This window comes from Augochlora pura, chromosome 3 (genome assembly GCF_028453695.1).
Source record: "Augochlora pura isolate Apur16 chromosome 3, APUR_v2.2.1, whole genome shotgun sequence".
Lineage (NCBI taxonomy): Eukaryota > Metazoa > Arthropoda > Insecta > Hymenoptera > Halictidae > Augochlora > Augochlora pura.
In genome coordinates this window covers 2,940,323-2,960,506 of record NC_135774.1, presented here as the reverse complement: position 1 = coordinate 2,960,506, position 20,184 = coordinate 2,940,323, and the positions used below count along the sequence as shown (strand labels likewise).

Below are 20,184 nucleotides of genomic sequence, written 5' to 3'. Positions count from 1 at the left end.
TTAATTTTTTGTCCCTAGTTTACAAAATATTGAAGGATTTTTGTAGTAGTCGTATTGCCATATTCCATTGCCAGATGGCGCCATCGCCTACTTTTCGGCGTTTATACAGCTATTTTGTTAAATCTGTGTCTATTGCTTAATTTTCTGCTGAATTTTATGAATGATATGAACGCAGGAAGGTCTAATGCACATTTTCTGGCATTTTTCATCTCATTTCATTGTATAATAAAGTTATACGTAACGACCAATTGATATGCAGAACGCGTGCTGGGGATATGTACTCTAAAACGATATTTTAATACTTTCCGTAGAGATTTCTTAACTTTTAAAGGTTGAAATTAATAAATAAGGAATCTATACATTTTCTTTTACCAACTTAACGTGATTGGTAGAAATTTAGTCTTGATGTTCAATGGAAATTTCAAAAAGAAACTATCCTTGTCCAGCATCTGACGTATGTAATTGCACGTACCGTGTAGTCCATGGTTCGTTCCCACGTTCCTTGACTAACTAGGGATTTTGCTTTAGTAAGAATTTAGGATCGCACAGAAATTCGTTCATCGTAAATGCAAAGCAGCAGCAGCGCAGATATCTGTGGAAGCAGCTCAAAAATGCCGAGTCAAGAAGTAGTGACAACAAAAGTAGTAGTACATCCGCTTGTACTACTAAGCGTGGTGGATCATTATAATCGGATGGGCAAAATCGGCAATCAGAAAAGAGTTGTCGGTGTGCTACTTGGATGCTGGAGGCCTAAAGGTGTTTTAGACGTGTCAAACAGCTTTGCAGGTTAGGATGACTCCAACATTTCTCATTTCTTGTGCAACTTTTACTTATTTTCACAATTCTCTGACCTCAACTTACCGCTCACTTCTTAGTTATTACTGGAAGTGGATGCAAGTGGGAGATTTAATTTAAAATAGCTCAGTTATTGTTGTTTTTATTACAGTTCCCTTTGATGAGGATGACAAAGACAAATCTGTATGGTTCCTTGACCATGACTATCTGGAAAACATGTACGGAATGTTCAAAAAAGTTAATGGTGAGCACCTAGAAAAATGTTTGAGGAACCACAAATATGATACCACATATACTGAGTTAAAATTGCATCGTGTAACATTTTAGCTCGTGAGAAGGTAGTAGGATGGTATCACACCGGACCCAAACTACACCAGAATGATGTAGCTATCAATGAATTGATTAGGAGATACTGTCCTAATTCTGTGTTGGTCATTATTGATGCTAAGCCTAAGGATTTAGGTCTTCCAACAGAAGCTTACCAGGCTATTGAAGAAGTCCACGATGTAAATACTTGTTGCACCGTACACTGTCTAAAACCTGTATCGCAGATAGTATAATGCTTGGTTCTTTACAGGATGGTTCTCCAACATCCAAGACCTTCGAGCACATCCCCAGTGAAATTGGAGCTGAGGAGGCTGAAGAGGTGGGTGTCGAGCATCTGTTAAGAGACATCAAGGACACCACTGTGGGCACCCTCAGTCAGAGAATCACAAACCAATTGTTAGGTCTAAAGGGTCTGAACGAGCAGATCAAGGAGATTAGAGACTACCTGATCCAGGTTGGTTCGAAAAAACTGCCGATAAACCATCAAATCATTTACCAGATCCAGGACATTTTTAACTTACTACCCGACATGACTCAAAGCAAGTTTGTCGACTCTCTATACGTGAAGACGAACGATCAGATGTTGGTCGTCTATCTGGCCGCATTAGTTAGATCTATAATAGCCCTACACAATCTAATTAATAACAAGCTCACCAACCGCGACGCCGAGAAAAAAGAGGCTGACAAGAAGGAGTTGAAGAAGGACGAGAAGAAAGAGGAGGAGAAGAAGGAAGAGAAAGAGAAGGCGAAAGCGAAGAGCCAATGAGCCGAGCGAGACCGAATCTAACACGTGCGGTTCTCAGACTGTTGATCTAACGAAAGTTCACCAAACTCACGAAGTTTGTCCATACATGTACAAATGTATTTCTGTGTTTTGAGATGGTCGACATTTTCGAGCTAACACCAAAAAAAGAAAAAAGAAAAACGCTAAACAAACACGAAGAATTTCTCTCGAAGAGGTGGTCCAGGATAGTAAACGAAACTCGGGCGAGTACATTGCATTAGATAAAGAGTATCGATTACGCGTAGTTCCTTGTTCCCCGTAATTAGGAACGATCGACTGCCACCAGCAACTTTTATGTAATGCACACCTCTCACAGTATAGACGGTTCCAAACACTGCAAACATGTTTTTTTCTAAAGAAATTGAGCTTTCATAAGTAACGTGACGCTACGTTGTTAATAAAAAGAAATGGAAAGAAACGGAAAACGAGAGCAATACCGATCATTCGAACACACGATTTTATTTATTCTTCGTCAATACTCTACGGTGGCCACGGTGTAGTACGGCTCGCATTTGTGTTACACGAAGCTTCAGACGACATGTCGCCAGGCCTCGAGCATTTCCTGAAACGCTCGAGCTTCGTATGTCTGCAAAAAGCTCGATCCGGAAATGCTCGAAGACCCGACGCTGCACGCAAAACAGCATTTTCGTCATGCCTGTACCTGTACGATACATAATTTGAGATACACACTGTTTTTCATTAGTAGGCTTATCTCCTTACTTTATCCTTTGAACAACCATATTCTGTGCAAGAAAAGAGAACGCGCTAGATATTCTCCACAACGAAAGAAACTTTCTCTTCTTCTACATCAAAGTGTATAGAACCAGACATATCTGACTCAATAAAGTCCACCGACACGTCCTCCCGCTTCCACTGTACGCGATGCCCACGTAGGGCTCCAGATTAGTGTCGTTGTAATGCTGGAAGTACCAATTGAACGAACTGTCCTCGATCACTTCAGCATTTTCATTCGAGGCCTCGTCCTTTTCGAAAATCTCCTCTGCGGTTCCCACGTTCCTCTGAACAGCCTCAGCCACCGATTTCTGCTTTTCCGGCTCGGACGTCAGCCCCAAACGCGGCGAAGGGACCTTCGTTATGGTTGGTCGACCCAGGGGACGCAAGTTCACCGGCGAACCAGAAGACGGCACCTGCCCCCCTGGAACCAGAAAGGCCGAAAGAGCCGAAGCTTCCGTTTCCTTGGGAAACTGCGACGCTGTTATGTTCTTCCGGTTCTCCGATGTTGGAACTGGACCCTCCGTTACCGCAACACTCGAGACATCTAGAATTAATCGTAATTTTTTTACTACCTAAGATGCTACATAAAAATGTGTGTTTTTAAAAACTTGTTTGTTCACCTTCGTTTCGAACAGTCGTCATCGTGGTGGACGTCTCTTGAAACTCGACCTCCGGTTCCCAGAAGACGTTCTTATCTCCCTTAATCGTCTCCGTCGAAGTTCCTTTTACTTCTTTCGCCACTTCTATTGTTTTTGGCGTTGTCCAGACGATTCTACTGGCAAGCTCAGCTTCAGGCTTCTCCTCGAATCTACCAGGCTTCTGGTTCAGCTCTGGACCATCCCCATCTTGGATCTCAGCGGCCACGGAAGTTTCGTTTGCTTCTTGGGGCGACTCGTCCGCCGCAGCACTCGAATCCGACGTTCTCGTCGCGTTTCTATGACTGGAACTGACGTAATCGTAATTTTATTAACACCTCGTTAATAAGTAAATAACTTTAAGTGGAAACCAATTGTCGGCTTTACTAACATTAATCATCGTTTACCTGTTCCTTAGATCATGCTGTTGCTTCTTATAGTCCGCCTCGCTCGTCGCCACAGTGGACAGCTCCTCCCTCTCCTTGAACCCTACTTTAGGCCTGCTCGCCCTCAGCTGGGTCCTGTCGATCTTCACCACGGTACCATTCCCACTTTTCCATCGCCTCTTCTCCTCCTGCGCGACGCTGGAATTCTGCGGCATCGAGGTCTCATTTTTCACCTGTTTCTGGTACGTTAGTCTAGGGTCTACAATAGGAGTGAAGCCTCCCTGCCCACGAGGCAGAGGCACGAATCCTCCCCTGTGGATTTCCGGTTCCGTCGGTGGGAAAGTCCTGTAGCGACCCCTCCCAGGTCTTCCGGATGAATTCTTCCGCTCCGATTTTCTCCCCGAGTTCCCCCACAGGTTGAAGTTCAGGCTAGGCAATGGTACCCCGAAGAACGTGAAGCCGGAGCTGCTTGGGGATGGAGGCATCAAGCTGTTCTTCTTCACAGGAACGGTGCTGTTCGACTGCGCCTGAACCTTCTCCGATGATTGAACAACTTTTGTCGCGTCTGTTTGCGCAGTCACCGAAGACTGGCTCGTCGCGTTCGCGGTTTCGTTCTTGGGTTCTTGATAGTCGGTGTATTCGTAAAGGTAGTCCGAGTCCTGCGAAGGGGGTCGCGTAGACGAATCTTTAATGTTCATACGGAGTGGTACTACTTCCGTTGCTCCGTACACTGTTTACGAAAAAGAATAGAATAATGTAAAAATCTTAAGTTGTCTTTAAGGAACTATGAAAACCCTTGCTTGTAAACTCACGGGAGGATGACACAGGATACGGTGCCAAATCGATCATTTCAGCCTCGCAGCCGGGGTGAATTGGATCGATATGTCTCTCCCTTTGACAATCCTGACGAGACAGTCTGATCTCTTTGAACAGCGACCCATCGGCACACCTTGGACCCTCCGAAGAGGCTTGTTGCAGCCACCCTCTCAACCACAGCATCCCGCACGAGCAAGAAAGCGGATTGCCTTATCAGAAATTGCAACAGAACTTAGCATCGTTGTTCGAACATTGGCCGTCATTCGAAGGCGATTCGATTTATCGACCAAGAAGCTAACTAGCCGGTTTTCCGTTTGTATGGAAATGCGCGAGCGAAAGTTTGTCGAACAGTTAACTTATCCGGCCATCGGCCCAATTACCATCGATGTCCAGTACCGCGATGTTCGATCTCAAACGTTTGAACGCCGCTTCGGAAACGGAAGCCATCCGGTTGCTCCTCAGGCTGAGCACACGTAGCCGCGGCATTTCGTCGAAAGGCGAGCCTTGAATGGCGCAAATCCGATTGTTATCCATCTGCGGGCAAAGTGGAAAACGTATGTTAAACGATCCGCTATCTCCTTAATTAACGATTCAGCCCGTACGAATAATTGCTCCGCTAGCATAACGAGCGTGGCCTCGCGCACCACGGTTCGTGGAGAAGTTTCACTCTCGACGAGAAAGTATTCTGGCCGTTATTACTAAAGACAAACCCCCACCAGCATTTTTCTTTCGTTCCGCGGTGCCGCTAAAAACGCGATCGTTACGAAAAAAAAAAAGAAAAAACCGGCGGCGTCGAAAAGCAACGGGCCGAGTTCGCGCGCGGACGTTACGACGATGTCGACAGCGACTCACTTTCAACTCGACCAACCATTCCATCGATGCTAGACTGGTGCTGGACACCCTGGACAATCGGTTGTTGCTCAAATCCAGTACCTCCAGCGACCGGAGGCTCTCCAGACCGACGTAATCCAGCGCCGGCAAATGATTGTAGCTCAGATTAAGAAAGAGAAGGTGAGGCACGTTAATGAACGCGTTGCTCGCGATTTCCTGGATCCGATTCTCCTGCAGTTCCGCGCTTTGCAGCAAAGGGAGCTCGGTGAAAGCTCCGCTCGGGATTATCTGATGGAACACCGTTCGATTAATTCTCCACCGTTAACGACTCCCAGCGCGATCGGGAGCATCGATTCTGCCTCGAAGAATCATATATCACCTGCAATCGATTTTTCCCGAGCCTTATCGCCTGCAGCTCCGGCAGAGATCTGACCGCGTTCCTCTCGATGATCCTCAGATCGTTGTTCTCCAGATCGATCAAGGACAGCCGCGGCAGCCCATCGAAAGCGCCCTCGCGAAGCTCGCGGATACGATTGCGGACGAGCTTCAGCTCGAGCAAGGCCGACAGGCTGCTCAGCGTTTCCGGCGACAGGATGTTCAGCTTGTTGAAGCTCAAGTCGAGGACCTGGAGCGCTGTTAAGCCGTGCAACGATCCGGGTAACTCGGTCAAAGTGTTGTGCGACGCGTACAGTTCACGAAGGTCTCTGCAATTAACGTCGTTTCCTCCCTTTGACGTCCGATCGTTAATAGAAACGGCTGTTTCCGCCGCGGCTAACATCGGACCGCCGACACCTTTCTCTATCGGGAGCAACCTTCGCGCGCGATTTCGGCTCGTCTCCGAGAGAAAATTTCGCCCAATCGCTGATCAAACCTGTTTCGACTATCTTGCCTGGTAATGTCTAATTGACTATTCAACGTTGTCAAACGATTCTTGGATTTACGATTTCTAACGTGGTTTCCTCAGTTAACTTTCAAAGAATGCCAGGTGAGCGCCCCACTCTGATTTCTTTGATTATTATATATGTTCCAGTATTCAAAAACTAAGCGAATCTTGTTTTCTTTTCTAGCGACGGTATTTGGCTTTATGAAAATATTGTAAAGTTTTCATGTATGCAACAGGAGGGCACCTACACCTATACTATTTTTGCAAAAGGTACGTCAAAGATTTCGCATGTTAACGCGGCATAAAGCCCGAGAAAATGGCGACACGCCAGGCCGATGGCACTCGGTAGCTAAAAGGGGACACTTAAACACGGGCACCGACTTTCTAGGTACCAATTTGCCGGTGACGCAACCGAACGACCACGAGTGAAACCGCTTTTCTATGAGCGCGTTAACGCGTGGAAAAGTGCTACGCCGCGTCGCCGAGCTTTTACCTGGTGTTGGAGAAGGTGGCATGGGGGATCTGTGCCAGATTGTTTCTGCTCAAATCGACCCGCTGCAGTCGGACGTTCTCTTGGAAGATGTCCGGCCGGAGGACCTCCAGCCGATTCCCCTTTAAACTGAGATCCATCAGGGATCTGAGAGACCTAAAGCTTCTTCCGTGGAGAGTGACCAAGCGATTGTACTTCAGATCCAACTGTTCGAGCCTGGACAAACCGTCGAAGGTGCCGTCCTCGATGATCCTCAACGAATTGTAGCCTAGGTTCAGCTTCCTCATGTTCGGCAGATCGGTCAGAGTGCCGGGCGAGATCCGTTCGATACCGTTCGCGCTGAGATCGAGGGACCTCAGCACCGGAAGGGCTAGATCCTGGGATGACACGACAGGCAGGACGACGATACGGTTCATGGGCATATACAGGTGCTCTATGTTCGCGGGCAGGCCTGGAACGATCTCGAGCATCCTATTCCAGCCGACGTCCAACTCGTAGAGGTTGTTCAAATGGTGGAAAGTCAGAGGATGAAGAACGGACAGTGCGTTCCCAGAGATATTGATGTGCTCCAACGCTGGCGTGCCTAGGAAGGATTCCGGCTCGATCATTCCGATGGCGTTCCCGCTCATGTCCAGTCGCCTCAGGCTCGGCAGGTTGGCCAGCAATCGGGGCTCGATGTGCCGGAAGTAGTTCCCGGAGAGGTCCAGACCTTTCAACGCTGGCAGATTCCAAAACGGCGTCTCGAGCAGGTTCGACAAAGAGTTGTTCTTTAAACGGAGTTCCCTGAGAGCGGGCATCGCGGTGAAGGTCTCCCTTTGCAAAAAGGCCACTCGGTTGTGATCAAGGTGAAGCCTCTCCAACGTCGGATGGCCCCTCAGCGCTCCGAACGGAATCTCCTCGATCTGGTTGTGGCTGACGTCGAGGAGTTTCAGTATGGGCAGCGCTTCCATGATGGACCTTAACTCGGACACGTGGCTGAGGTCGTTGTCGATCAGCCAGAACTCCTCCAGGCTGCTGCCTGGTCTGCGAGGGAAAAATTCCGGATGTATGCGGTGTATTAGATTGTGATTAAGATCCATGGTCTTCAACGCTGGCATTCTTTGGAACGCTCCAGCGAACACCTCGGTGATGTGATTCCTCGATAAGGAGAGACGGGAGAGGACGGGCAGGTCGGTGAAGGCTCCCTCGTCCAGCCGATTGATGCGGTTCCGATCGAGTCGAATCACCGACAACGAAGGTAGGTCCACGCTGGCGCGGCCGATCATCCCGGCATCGACGATCGAGTTTCCAACCAGCGAAAGTTCTTTCAGCTCCGGCAGATCGATCATCGTACGCGGATGAACCCAATGGACACCGCAGTCGGTGATGTTCACCAGCTCGAGTCGCGGCAGACCTCGGAACAGACCCGCCTCCAAGCGTATCAGCCGCGAGCTGCCGAACACGTGAAGCTGCTCCAAGCTGGGCAGATCCCGAAAGTTTCTCGGCGCCAGCTCGAGCAGAGCCGGCGAATTGATCTGAAGGTATCGGAGCTTCGGCAGGCCGGAGAACTTCGGCAGCTTCTTCATTACTCGACTCTGCAGAGTCACCGCCTCCAGACCCTGCAGATTCTCGAGACTGTCCACGGGCAGGGATCGCAGGTCCGGCTCCACGACGAACAACTCCAACAAAGAATCGTGCAGACCCTCCAGCCAGCCCGAGGACACTCTCTCCAGACGATTGTTCCGTAACATTAACCGGAGAACTCGCAAAGTGGCGAACACTTTGCCCGGTAGACTAGGTAGATTGTTGTTCTCCAAGATCAGCTCGTCCACCGGCCGATCCAGGTAGTGGCTCACCGCTTTTAGACCCTCGAGAACCTTCGGTAACTCGCTATGGCTGCACCTAGCGATAGAAGCTGGATGTAAGCGGGAGTGCCAAGCAGGGAGGGAAAATCGTCGAGCAGATTTGCACTTGCCAGATCTGGATCTCCATGTCGCGAGTGGAGCATCTACAAGGTAGAATCCTCTCCTGAGTAGGACACCCGTACTCGGCGCTCAGCTGGCCGCTGACACTGGCCCAACACAGTGCCAGAAACCAGCCGGCTGCAAAGAGGCCTCCACCTTCCGGTGGTTTAACCATCGCGCATTTGGACCTTGGTCTACGACCTTGGATGCCGGCCCCGCATTTTCTGGAAACAGTTCCAGACTGGAATTTTACCTCGCGCTTCAAGACTTACAGCTTTTAGAGCTGACAATCTAATAACTAGTCTACGGATCTTTATGCAAACCACAAATTTTCCATGACGATTGCGTGACACGGAAATTAAAGATAAATTAAATATTCAATTCAATCTGTCGGACAGAACTTACGAACAATTTTGCTTCTATATACCAACGTGTATCCAATTAATTCGATTATTCTCCTGCAATGTACCAGATTCTGAATGTCGCGTACGTGTGACGCTGGTAGAGCATATTATTTTTAGCTGATGAAAGTTAGAGAAATTCCCATGTGGACCCATCCGAATCTTTTCACTTTGTACATAGAAAGGCCCCATCAATTTGAACACTTTAACTCCGTGGATTTGCATCAGAGTATCTGAATAAAAATTTGCAGTAATTTCAGAAGGATCCAAGCGTCATGTTTCACGGTCTGAAAGCACCGGAAGGAAGAAGTGTCCCCGAGTGTTGATTGCTTAAGAAAATTAAAGAGGAGTCCTCTTCCCTTTTGAAAAGGGAAAAGTATCCCGATCCGCACGAAAGTAGGCGGTCCGAGCAGCGGGCGTTAAAGTGGCCCTGGATGTCACGGTGGTTTCCGTGCGTAAATCGGGGAACGCACGTGTGTAGACTAGTTGCTTACACGTCACGGTACTAGACGACAAAATTAATGCTTCGTACCGTAAGCAAAGTCTAAACACCGCTAGGACAATCCTTCCCCGTAACGACCGCTGTCGTCTGGAACCCGTCGCGATACCAATCGCGCGGTCTGACGAAACCAGCGGGGATTTTGAAACGAGAGTCGCGATCGCGCCCGATCCGAAAATCGAATCCGAAAGGATCGAGGAGGCTCGAAAGGGATAGACGCGGAAGAGAAAAATCCCTTGGTCGTTATCAGATGGCAGGAGAACAAAGGTGTTCCTCCGCGGCTACTGTCACGGGTGACCACGTGTGTTTCATAACGCGTCTTCCGTAAGTACGAACAATTGGTCGGCCTGGAAAGCCAGCCGAACATGAAGAATGCCGATACCAACTGACCATTAGCGAAAGGAAGATTCGAAATCAAATCTGTCGCGTGTGTGCGCGCGCGCGCGAACGTTAACGCGACCGTAAATTTGAGGGATCGCGTCAGACGCGCGAATGCAGGTCGTCGCACTCACGTGACTGCATTTCCATGCGGTTGAAACCAGTCCAATTGTTGCAAAATCGTTTCTCATTCGTTCGAACCGCGATTTAAAATAACCCCGATCGCCTCTCGATCGCGTGATTCCACCCGATACCACGATCCATTGACGCAATCGATGCGACGGTAATTCGCGGCTCACAATGCGAACAAATGACACAGGTGCAGCAGCAACCTCCATTGTCGCTGCAATACCGAGCTTGTCGCGATCGAACCGGCGATCGCGTATGATTCCAGTGAAAGTGACATATACTTCCTTGGTTGTCCTGCGCGGCTATCGTTCCGAACCCCGCAGCAATTACGCAACTTGGAAATGAAGTCGGATACCTTTCGAAGGAACGGCATCGATAGCTATTTGGTTTAATTAACGAGCTGACTCAATATGAGCTCACAATTCGATCGACTAACATTAATTATTGTATAATTTCAATAACAATTGCTACATATTAATAGATATTGGTAGATTTGCCGAGGTGTCTAATTTCCTACAATGGAAGGTCTAGAAATATATTCTCCACGTTTTAAAAAGCCCTTCGTCTAAAAATAGCTGAAATTTTGTACCCTACCCAAATCGGGGGTAAGCGGTCAAATTTTTAGGACTCACAAGCTCGCCAACCCTTGAGATGCTCGAAGCCGTTTCTACTTTTGATTTAGCGTTACTCGTCGAATCCTGGAGTTATCCTTCGATTGGAAACGATTGCCGATGATCCGATATCCTTCGGCGGGAAGATACTACAGCACTGTTTGTTCACAAACGTAGAAACGACGCGATTCGCGCACAGAGAACAGGTGCCTCGGCGCTCTCGTTACGGACAGGCACGGACTAACTACACGAAGAACTTTTGTGCAAAGCGTGCTGATGCACAAAGTCGAGGGGAGAAGATGACTGTGGCGTGGGCGATGGCGAGCGGGACGAAAAGAGAATTGCGAAGTGCTGTGTCCAGCCACCGTGAAGGCACGCTTCCAGGAAATTCTTCCCTTTCCACCGAATCTTCGCGTCCGAATCATTTGGCGACAGTGACAAGTTTCGAATTTACGGTTTCTTCATGCCTCGGACTTCCTGGTTCGAAGGTTGCCGAAAAATGTCGCTATCGGTAACCGGTAAAACCACGGGATACTTTGTCAACGTAGAGGACGCAGCACGATTCTCCTTAGAAGCTTTGTCATTTGACTTCTGTTCCAGATTTCGTAAAATTTCTCGTTCATCTTGCGCGTTTCGCTCCTACAAAATTGTTCGATGGTTACTTTGACCCGAGACAACGACGATTCCCATGATTTTCTGAAGAACGTGCAGTTAAATAGGTTCCAGTCCAGATGACATGAGTTCCGTCTTTCTTTATCCGTTTCTTACGAGATACAGAAAATATACGGTAACAGACAACGGGACCAACAATACATCTCGCTGCAATCTCAACAAGTTTAATTAGAGTACAACAAACTAGGAGAATTAATCATAGGACAGAGCGAGTGACGCGCGTTGGGACGTTCCTCTATCGTTTTCTGGATGGAACGATTCCTACGCATTACGTAGCACTTTCATCCTTCGTTCGGAATTTAAGTATGTCGTGTAGCAGACTCAAAACATAGCGATCTGTGATAACCGGTTCTGAACGATGGAGACTTTCCGAAGACTTATGGTAAATTTTCGAAATTTGAGAAACTGAGTTATACTTTGAAAACCGTTTACTTCGACTACCATGACGATTAATGAAGAAACTGGTTTATGTCTCTCGACTGATAATTATTTCATTGCGACTATTAGTTCGATCAATTATTACGGCGCATGAATTATAATAATTGTTCGATCAGTTGTTGCATATTTATGCAGATTTGCGAGGGATTTCTTCTGTAGCTTCATCATTGCAGTATAGGTCCAGCGTGGATTGACTCACAAACACACACGTCAACGAAAGAAATCGGTGTTCTAACTGGTTTTCATGATCAACCAAGCTATAATATCATACAATCAGGCGTGTCTACGCCAGTTGTTTATCGACACCAAGACTGGAAAAGGCAGATCGATCTCGCTAAATCGCGGTGTCAAAAACGACGGCGATATATCCGTATTACAATGTATTGCAACAACTTATTGCGTGTCACCCGACAACTATCGAGAAGCGTTTTCAAAGATTTCCATATTGGTAATGGTTCTGTCTTCCAAGGTGTTAAAGAAAGCAACGGCGGATCAAATGTGCTCAAGAAACCGCCGAAGATATTGATCACTGGTACGTATAGACCAAGGCGAACTAATTATAATCATCGTTACGAAACTGTTCACGCTCGCTACTGTCTCGTGCCGTCTCTGAAAGAAACTAACAGTGTTTATTAGATGTATTGTTTTAAAGGACTCGTTCAGTTAAGCAAATTACCAATGACAATCGAACGCTTACAGGTGGTCTCGGTCAGTTGGGCACCGAGTGCGCGAAGCTGTTGCGAAAGAATTATGGCAACGAGAACGTGATCCTCACCGACATTATCAAGCCCACGGAAGACAGTCTGTCATGTGGACCTTTTATCTTCGCGGATATCCTCGACTTCAAGGGCCTGCAGAAGATCGTTGTGGACTATAGAATCGATTGGCTGATACATTTCAGTGCTCTATTGAGCGCTGTCGGTGAACAGAACGTCCCTCTCGCAGTGAGAGTCAACATAGAAGGTAATCCGACGATTTCGAACGTTTCTAGAAGCAAGCGCATCCCTGCCGAACACTGTGCTCGAGTGAAAAGGAATGCCGTGACCAGTGAATATCGTCGTTACGATAATAATTATATTGTTACCGCGGCACAGAAGAAAGTGGCCCCGAGGGAAAGTGGATTTTTTCCTTCGACCGTCGTAGAAGAAATCGTCAGACTAATTCGGTCGTCGCTGAAGAGGCAATTTTTTGTTAGGTATGCACAACGTGATCGAGCTGGCGAAACAGTACAAGCTGAGGATATTCATTCCATCGACGATCGGTGCTTTCGGTCCCGATTCACCGAGAAATCCCACCCCCAATATCACCGTCCAACGTCCAAGGACGATTTATGGCGTCAGCAAGGTCCACGCGGAGCTTCTGGGGGAATACTATCATCATAAGTTTGGCCTCGACTTCCGGTGTCTTCGGTTCCCCGGGGTCATTAGCAGCGACCCCCCTGGCGGCGGAACCACAGGTATTTGTTAACATTTCTCTTTCTTCTATTGTCTGGTGAAAAATCAATACAAAATGGAGCTGCTAGACATTGCTATGGAGAAGTGAAGGACTGCTTTTTGATATATTTATTTCTCAATAGACAAAATGTCCTAATTAAGTACTTCGTGTTTTATTCTTACCTGGCGGTCCACGTACCATTCTCGGTGAAGGTACCCCGGGGCACGAAGTAGAGCACGTTCCAAGCACGATTAGGGTAACTGCATAATAGCGCAATCCATTGCTCCTCAAGGACAATAGTATTAGTAAATTGTTGAGTGTCTCTTGATCACGAGCCGTGAGATCGTTCCTTGCGTTTCCCTTATCTCCTGATGCGTAAATCCGAGGGTAACCGCACGGGATCGTGAGTGGAACCATAACGCAAAGACTATTTCCTTGTGAGCATTTGTTTTCTTCCTCAGACTATGCTGTGGCTGTTTTCCACGAGGGATTGATGACCAAATCATACGAGTGCTATTTGGAGCCGTACACGAGGCTGCCGATGATGTACATAGAGGATTGTCTATCTGCGCTCTTCCAATTCTTGAACACCCCAAATGATCAGCTAAACAGGCGAGTGTACAACGTCACTGCGATGAGCTTCACGCCGGAAGAACTCTTCAACGAGTTCAAGAAGCATGTTCCTGATCTAAAGATCACGTACAAGCCGGACGGACGGCAATATATAGGTCGGTGATTTGTAATTTGTATCTTATACTAATCTATTTGTTTAAAATAATTTGAATTTTAGCTGACGGTTGGCCACAAGTGTTCGACGACAGTGATGCACGACGGGATTGGGGATGGAGACACAAGTACAACTTGCAGAGACTGGTGGAGTCAATGATACGCGACGTGAAATCGAACTTCTTGTCGAAGAGGTCGTTGAAAGAGGTCAATAGCTATGTATAACAGAAGATAATTGACAAAATTATGCTTCTGGGATTGGAAAGTATGGAATTATAAAAATATTTATTTTACAATAAAGGCATTCCTAGAGTATTTTCATTCGCGTTCACATGTCCTCACTCATCAGCTGAGCGATAATTTCATCATTTTCGAGAGGGAATGCGTCCAGTCTCTTCGGGGTAGCTTTGGGCATCCTTGATGGAGTCGTGCTCATTCTTTCCACTTTCCTTATCGGTGTAATTGTTTTATCCATGGCTCGTGACGGTGTGCTATACGATTTATCCATCATTGCAGAGGGCGTGCCAATATTCCTATCTCTTCTGCTCGGAGTGTTACTCATTCTCTCGCTGAATCTTCCGTTTTGCGAAAATTTCTCTTGGGAATTAGGTTCTGTAGAAAAAATATATTAATTGAAACTATCGGGGTTCATCCTTGATAATTAGGACCATTTACCTGTGACTTCTTCTTTAGCTAATATACTTCGACTTTCTATAAAGTACCCATTAGGATGATTTATAGGCTTGTCCGGCAAGCGATTGTGTAAAATTTCAAAATACTTGGTGCAAGCAATAAGGTAATGACCGTTTCTGGCCAGTTCTGCGATTTCATTGACGCTTATCATTGGTATGCCGACACCGGACAATTTCTGCTTCAATGAATCCGTATCCATGTGTCTGTATGGACAACCATGACTCTCCCCTGGCCCCACCGAGGTCGTAATAATTTTTGTGCAGCCCATGGGCGTGTAATTAGTTTGTTTACCCTCTTTGCCGAACGTGTGTCTTATGGTGTAGGCGTATTGTTTGTCGAACTTATCCGGGTCGATCTTTTTCGTGAATTCCATTTTCCAAAACCGCAACGCATCTTCCATTGTCACCCCGATACCCTTAAGAAATAGCCCATACTGAATACGCCCGCTATTTCGGAGATGATGCTGGGTCCTAAGAGTTTCATGAAGTGACCTCATGCATAGAGGGTAAGACGATTTCGACAACTAAAAATGATATTTCGTTACACGGAGAGCGCAACCTTGTGGAATAGGTCAATTACCTCATCCAGCTTATCTACAGGTGTAGCAGTCGTCTTCCAGATTACGCGGGTCATACCAGAGAAAGAACTAGGCAAGGATTTGAGGAAAGACATCAATCTTTCATCATCAGACATATTTGAGATATAAATCTTGGCATACTGAATGGTACAAATACATTCAATTTTGTTAACAGAGTTACTGCTGGCCAGATAACGTAATTAATAGCCTACTTACCTCCATGCCTTTCAATAAGATGCTCCTAAAATAAGAAACAAACAGAGACACTAAACCTGCCTGGGGAATGTACGCCATTCCATTTGCCAGGTACACTCTGCGTGACCTGACTAGGTCAGTCACCTTCTGGAAAGGTACTTTGTAAAACTCTGATGTATCAACATTAGAAATTTTTGCAGTGGATGAACTAAGTTCTTCCCTAATTGCTTCTTTTTCCTCTCTAGTAATCTGTACAATGAACAATAATATAGTTAGGCATTCAATTATGGTATTTTCTTTCATCCCTTACTTGCTGGCATTCGATATTATGCATGCTAAGGAGCTTCTCTATTCCTTCACTGTCTAATGAACTAAATCTCAGTTTAAATAACTCTACTTCTTGATTAATGAACCACATCTGACGATCAGGATCGTGGCAATATGATAATCTCGTTATAAAGTGGGACAAGTGATCCTTCCTTCTACATTGCAAATCTGTTTCTGATGGTGTCTTGCACCCAGATGCATTAAGAAGGTGTACAAAATATTTGAGACCATCTTTTCCTAAAGATGTACACAGATTATTCTTGCGTTCTTCCGCTTGCTTCAGGTCTGTTCGTGCACCAATACTTTCCACATGTTGCAATACTGGAAATTGCATATTCTACCTTTGACTAAGTCTCCTCGATATTAACTAACTAATTTCAGATCTTAATTTCTAATTACCGAAAAACTTACATTTTAATCTCTCCATACCCAACTGTTGAAACTCCACGAACGGAATTTCACCGCTTGGAGGAAAATCATACATTTGTAGATCATGTTGGTAAATATCTTGAAGTTCATTTGGCCCAGTGTTAACTGTATATCTTCGTCGCTTAGTGTATTCCATTTTCTGAACGATGAATAAGTATTAAAAGACCTTACCTTGTTACATTCTTTTGACATGTCGATTCTTCGGAGTTATTATCAAAGAAAACTAATGATATAATAAAAGATTTAATTGACAATACAGGAGGAAAAATGTAGACGTACCTTCTATGACATTCATTAAAAACGATTATTCTTTATACTTCTTAAAAATTCAAGCACTCGATATACTTGTATATGTAAGGCACTCGACTTACATACGTGTCTTAAGCAGCCATTACAGTTGTAATAACTTTCCTTCTGTTCGGCGCGCTTTTTTCCCGCGAATATTTAAAATCGTTCGACGGAGACAAGCGCAGAAGAACAGCTGCGCAGCAAAGGGAAAAGGATGCGAAATACAATTACGTATGAACCTTTATTACAAGTTATTGTCAGTTCATTGTTAATTTTATACAGCACAAGTGGACAGACTAGGACGGAACAATGCAAATACTATTTCTGGTAGTTTTGTATTACTCGGACGTCCTCCAATTGCATCGGCGCTAAATGACCATCTTTATTGTCAAAATTTTGAACGAATAATTTCCTTATCTCGCAATTATAAAACTCTATTCTGTTCTTTATAGGCGATATTTCTTGAAACTCCTCGATTGTAATGTTTGCCCTGTCGATAATTTGTTCTTCAAATAAATTCGCCTTTTTCGGATACATCGAATCCCCTGGCAGAACATACACGCTTCCATTTCGCATGAGAATCTTCACCTGATTGTATAAATTCAATTAAAGTTGTTTTAATCCATTCGATAAAGAACGAATAAGTCAATTACTTACTGGCAGATTTTGTAGCACACCTCTTTTGGTCCGATCGATAGCGAAATCCAATAAATTATCAATACCTTCAAATTTGGCGATTCTAGCTATTTCATACTGTTGCGGTGGTGCCAGAGTGACACTGACAGCGGAGAATATGAAATTCGCTGGTAGATCCCACTGTATTCAATAAGAATTAATAACAAATAATTTGGATATCGTACAATTAAGTACTCCTTACTTTCGATTCTTCAATTTCCGATGCTTCGCAGATCGTTTCCGGCGACTCCTGCATGCAGGCCATGTAGAAAACGGTGTCAAACCGATTACCGCGAAAACAAGTAGGCGTCAACCAATTACTCCATTCGTAAAGCGACCATAAATCAGGATAGCAATCGAAATTTTTACACAAGGAGTAGAATTCCGTCGCGTCGTTGTGCACTCTCTTTTGCCAGGCCAGCACCTCGTCCTCGGGTACTGAACAAAAGAAATGATTGACCTTAGTGTCGTGTCAGTTTAAAATTGAATTTTTGCGTCATTTCGATAATCGAATTACTCTCGAGATTCTGCGCCCAATCGGAGTAGGTGCCGCTGTCGTTCGACTTCCTGCAGAGAAGGATGCCGCATTCTTCGAAGGTCTCCCGAATAGCACTGATACGAAGCGAGATTTCCCTTGGCAATTCATTTGGTCGTTGATTAAAAATAACTGGGCGTGTTTTAACATTTGGTATCAAAGTGGCGAAGCTGTTCTTATCGAAGCCGAACATGGAATAAAGATGTTGCCACTTGAGATCAGCATCCGATGGATCGATCGTCCCTCCAGGGAAGACATATGTATTCGGCATGAATTTGGAGGTCCGTTGGCGTTTAAGGCACAGCAGATCATAATTATACTGGAACTACAAATTATTACATCAGATGTTCGTAAGACGATTCGAGTTTCCCGCGTTGTCTTATCTGAAGCCAGAAGTTATGACGTGTCGACTGTAAATATATGAATATTTCATTCGATCAAAGTATTCATTTCATTTAAAATGTTTTCACAGATCGCAGGAAACTGACCTGAATTTTACAGATTTCACCGTATATAATTAAGAAAAATCAATTTGTACTTTGTTACATACGTTTACTCGAGGCCGAGGACGAACGCATCTTCTCATATGACGCGCTGTTAGGATTAAACTTGCAGCTTCTTTTAATCCTTTCATTTTGTTTATTTCTAAAGGCGCACACGATCACGCGGTATTAATAATTTATGCAATAAAAATTAAAAAAATAACGGTTAAGGTTATGTAGCCGAAATAATAATATCGATTACGTTACAACATTAAATTTCTCGAACGTCGCAGTAAGATAAAGAACGACTATCGATGTATTGCAACTTTTCGAGGCTATATCTTTAATTTAAAAACTTCTACTAGACAATTTAGCAGCGCTTCGTCGGACTTTACAGATGATGTTTTCACAGTAATATTTATTGTACAATGCTATATTTTCAGATGAATTAAGTATGTATGATTCATTGATAAGTAAGTACAATTTGTAATATATTACAATGCTATGCCATGCTTATTGATAAAATATGCAAATAATACCTATGTACATGAGAATAAAGATTACTACATTCACAACTTATAATGTGAATGTTGCACATTCATAATCTACATGTGAATGCAGCACATTCATAATCTACAATGTGAGTACAACACATATTCACAATATAAATGATGTGAAAAAACGAATCGCTTAAAATACAATAATTTCTTTAAAATATAATCAAATGATCCCAATTTTTTGTATATTTCAAACTGACTACTTTACCAGTTACTAAGTATAAAATATTTGCAAAAATTATTGTTGGTTAGATGTATAGACACAAAGTGATAAATTCTCAACTTTCTTATTTGTGCTCCTTTTTGTAATTATTTGTTATTCACTGTCTATCTGCAATAAGTTCAAATCATTTGATATGATTTTAAACAGCGCGAATCACTCTTTCACATCACTGTACATTACAATAGAGTATAGCGTATAACAATTTAGGAACTGTACAGAGCAGCACAATTAAATATCACTATAGTATTAGTCCTTTTTATCTTTGCTGTCTTTACCAGTTGCTGTAACCATTAATTCATAGAGTTGATACATTTGTTCATCCCTAAATTTTTCAAGATCCTTTTCATTCAAATCTTGACCTAACGGTTTGGCTGTATGTGGTCCCCTTAGTCCAAGCTGATTAGCAAGCATGAGAGCATACTCCTATAGTGAATAAAAATTATATCTATTAGATTAATCCCAATCCAATTTAAAAAAGATAAATATTTCTACTGAATGGAGAGAAAAAAAATTAATGAAACCTAACCTATCTTCTCTCCACGAATGTATGTGAAATAATTAGTCCTACTTACTGTCCATTCATGTAGAAAAATAGCAGCTTCAGCTTCGTTGCAGGTTTTATGTCTCTTGAACTCATCTTTAAGATAACTGGTTCCTAAAGTTTGAATTTCCTCAGGTAAACCACGGTGTAACCTCAAAATCGTTTTGTACAACAGTCTAACTCGCTGCACATGTGATAAACTCGCCATAATTTGGTGTATTGAAGTTTTTTTATAAATACATATTATCACAAAATATCTACACCTTGTAATTTTATAATAAAATAATGTATCATCCAACAGAACGTAGCAGACGAAATTCTTCATCAAAGATGAAGAATTCGCGCGCCAAATGTATACACAGATTCATACAATAACCTACTGATTTAACAATTCAGTGGCAAGTATAATAATAAGAAACCTTTTAATATCTAAAGTTCAATATAGAGAGGGAAAATATAATTTATAAGTCACATCATTTGTAAGTCCCTTAATTTTTGTTCGAGTGTTGGGAGATAAAAATAATTTCGACCTCGATTTTTCATCACATTGTGTATTCGTCTTGCGTTAATTCCAGCAATATCGATAATTGGCAGGTCGAAAAGTAGCGATAGCATATTACTTAACTGCGATCGATCCGCCTCTGTTTGATAATCTTTTTCATTTCATAGTCGCAGTATGATAACAGGGCCTTGTATCGACGTCTCAGAAAAGTTGTCTCTCAGCATAATTAGGTTCTTACAAATACGAT

General features: G+C 44.2%; 6 protein-coding genes across 11 annotated transcripts; 2 read left to right on the top strand and 4 right to left on the bottom strand.

Moving 5' to 3' along the window:
* Nucleotides 1–553: 553 nt before the first annotated feature.
* Nucleotides 554–2,611, top strand: Rpn8 (regulatory particle non-ATPase 8). The gene is made up of 4 exons (XM_078177169.1): nt 554–786; nt 947–1,039; nt 1,123–1,301; nt 1,373–2,611. The coding sequence occupies exons 1-4, from the start codon at nt 567–569 to the stop codon at nt 1,886–1,888; spliced, it is 1,008 nt and encodes a 335-aa protein (XP_078033295.1). The 5' UTR covers nt 554–566; the 3' UTR covers nt 1,889–2,611.
* On the bottom strand, nt 1,647–8,815 carry Atk (artichoke). Its single transcript, XM_078177172.1, has 9 exons — nt 8,637–8,815; nt 6,686–8,563; nt 5,689–6,013; nt 5,331–5,597; nt 4,859–5,012; nt 4,475–4,687; nt 3,684–4,392; nt 3,262–3,587; nt 1,647–3,185 (listed from the first exon to the last, which is right to left on the bottom strand). The coding sequence occupies exons 1-9, from the start codon at nt 8,798–8,800 to the stop codon at nt 2,710–2,712; spliced, it is 4,512 nt and encodes a 1,503-aa protein (XP_078033298.1). The 5' UTR covers nt 8,801–8,815; the 3' UTR covers nt 1,647–2,709.
* On the top strand, nt 6,821–14,228 carry Tdh (L-threonine dehydrogenase). Of its 3 annotated transcripts, none has more exons than XM_078177166.1 (7): nt 6,821–7,431; nt 7,528–7,919; nt 7,993–12,285; nt 12,453–12,716; nt 12,949–13,209; nt 13,649–13,915; nt 13,978–14,228. In XM_078177166.1, exons 3-7 carry the CDS (start codon nt 12,132–12,134, stop codon nt 14,136–14,138), a joined length of 1,107 nt encoding a protein of 368 aa, XP_078033292.1. In that variant the 5' UTR covers nt 6,821–7,431; nt 7,528–7,919; nt 7,993–12,131; the 3' UTR covers nt 14,139–14,228. The 3 variants fall into 3 exon arrangements, with proteins under 3 accessions (XP_078033292.1, XP_078033291.1, XP_078033293.1); XM_078177165.1 differs by lacking the exon at nt 6,821–7,431 and having other exon boundaries at nt 7,589–7,919; nt 7,993–8,202; nt 8,263–12,285; XM_078177167.1 differs by lacking the exon at nt 6,821–7,431 and having other exon boundaries at nt 7,589–7,919; nt 7,993–11,697; nt 11,927–12,285.
* Nucleotides 14,222–16,530, bottom strand: LOC144468038 (DNA primase large subunit). Of its 4 annotated transcripts, none has more exons than XM_078177162.1 (7): nt 16,414–16,530; nt 16,117–16,333; nt 15,689–16,026; nt 15,400–15,627; nt 15,186–15,323; nt 14,589–15,129; nt 14,222–14,525 (listed from the first exon to the last, which is right to left on the bottom strand). In XM_078177162.1, exons 2-7 carry the CDS (start codon nt 16,268–16,270, stop codon nt 14,242–14,244), a joined length of 1,683 nt encoding a protein of 560 aa, XP_078033288.1. In that variant the 5' UTR covers nt 16,271–16,333; nt 16,414–16,530; the 3' UTR covers nt 14,222–14,241. The 4 variants fall into 4 exon arrangements, with proteins under 4 accessions (XP_078033288.1, XP_078033289.1, XP_078033286.1 ...); XM_078177163.1 differs by having other exon boundaries at nt 16,117–16,357; nt 16,414–16,524; XM_078177160.1 differs by having other exon boundaries at nt 16,117–16,273; nt 16,414–16,518.
* Nucleotides 16,531–16,655: 125 nt separating this feature from the next.
* LOC144468040 (acyl-coenzyme A diphosphatase NUDT19) lies at nt 16,656–18,313 on the bottom strand. The gene is made up of 5 exons (XM_078177168.1): nt 18,183–18,313; nt 17,615–17,957; nt 17,300–17,535; nt 17,080–17,238; nt 16,656–17,010 (listed from the first exon to the last, which is right to left on the bottom strand). The coding sequence occupies exons 1-5, from the start codon at nt 18,264–18,266 to the stop codon at nt 16,741–16,743; spliced, it is 1,092 nt and encodes a 363-aa protein (XP_078033294.1). The 5' UTR covers nt 18,267–18,313; the 3' UTR covers nt 16,656–16,740.
* Nucleotides 18,314–18,514: 201 nt separating this feature from the next.
* Sdhaf3 (Succinate dehydrogenase assembly factor 3) lies at nt 18,515–19,835 on the bottom strand. Its single transcript, XM_078177171.1, has 2 exons — nt 19,467–19,835; nt 18,515–19,317 (listed from the first exon to the last, which is right to left on the bottom strand). The coding sequence occupies exons 1-2, from the start codon at nt 19,758–19,760 to the stop codon at nt 19,141–19,143; spliced, it is 471 nt and encodes a 156-aa protein (XP_078033297.1). The 5' UTR covers nt 19,761–19,835; the 3' UTR covers nt 18,515–19,140.
* Between the last annotated feature and the right edge of the window lie 349 nt (nt 19,836–20,184).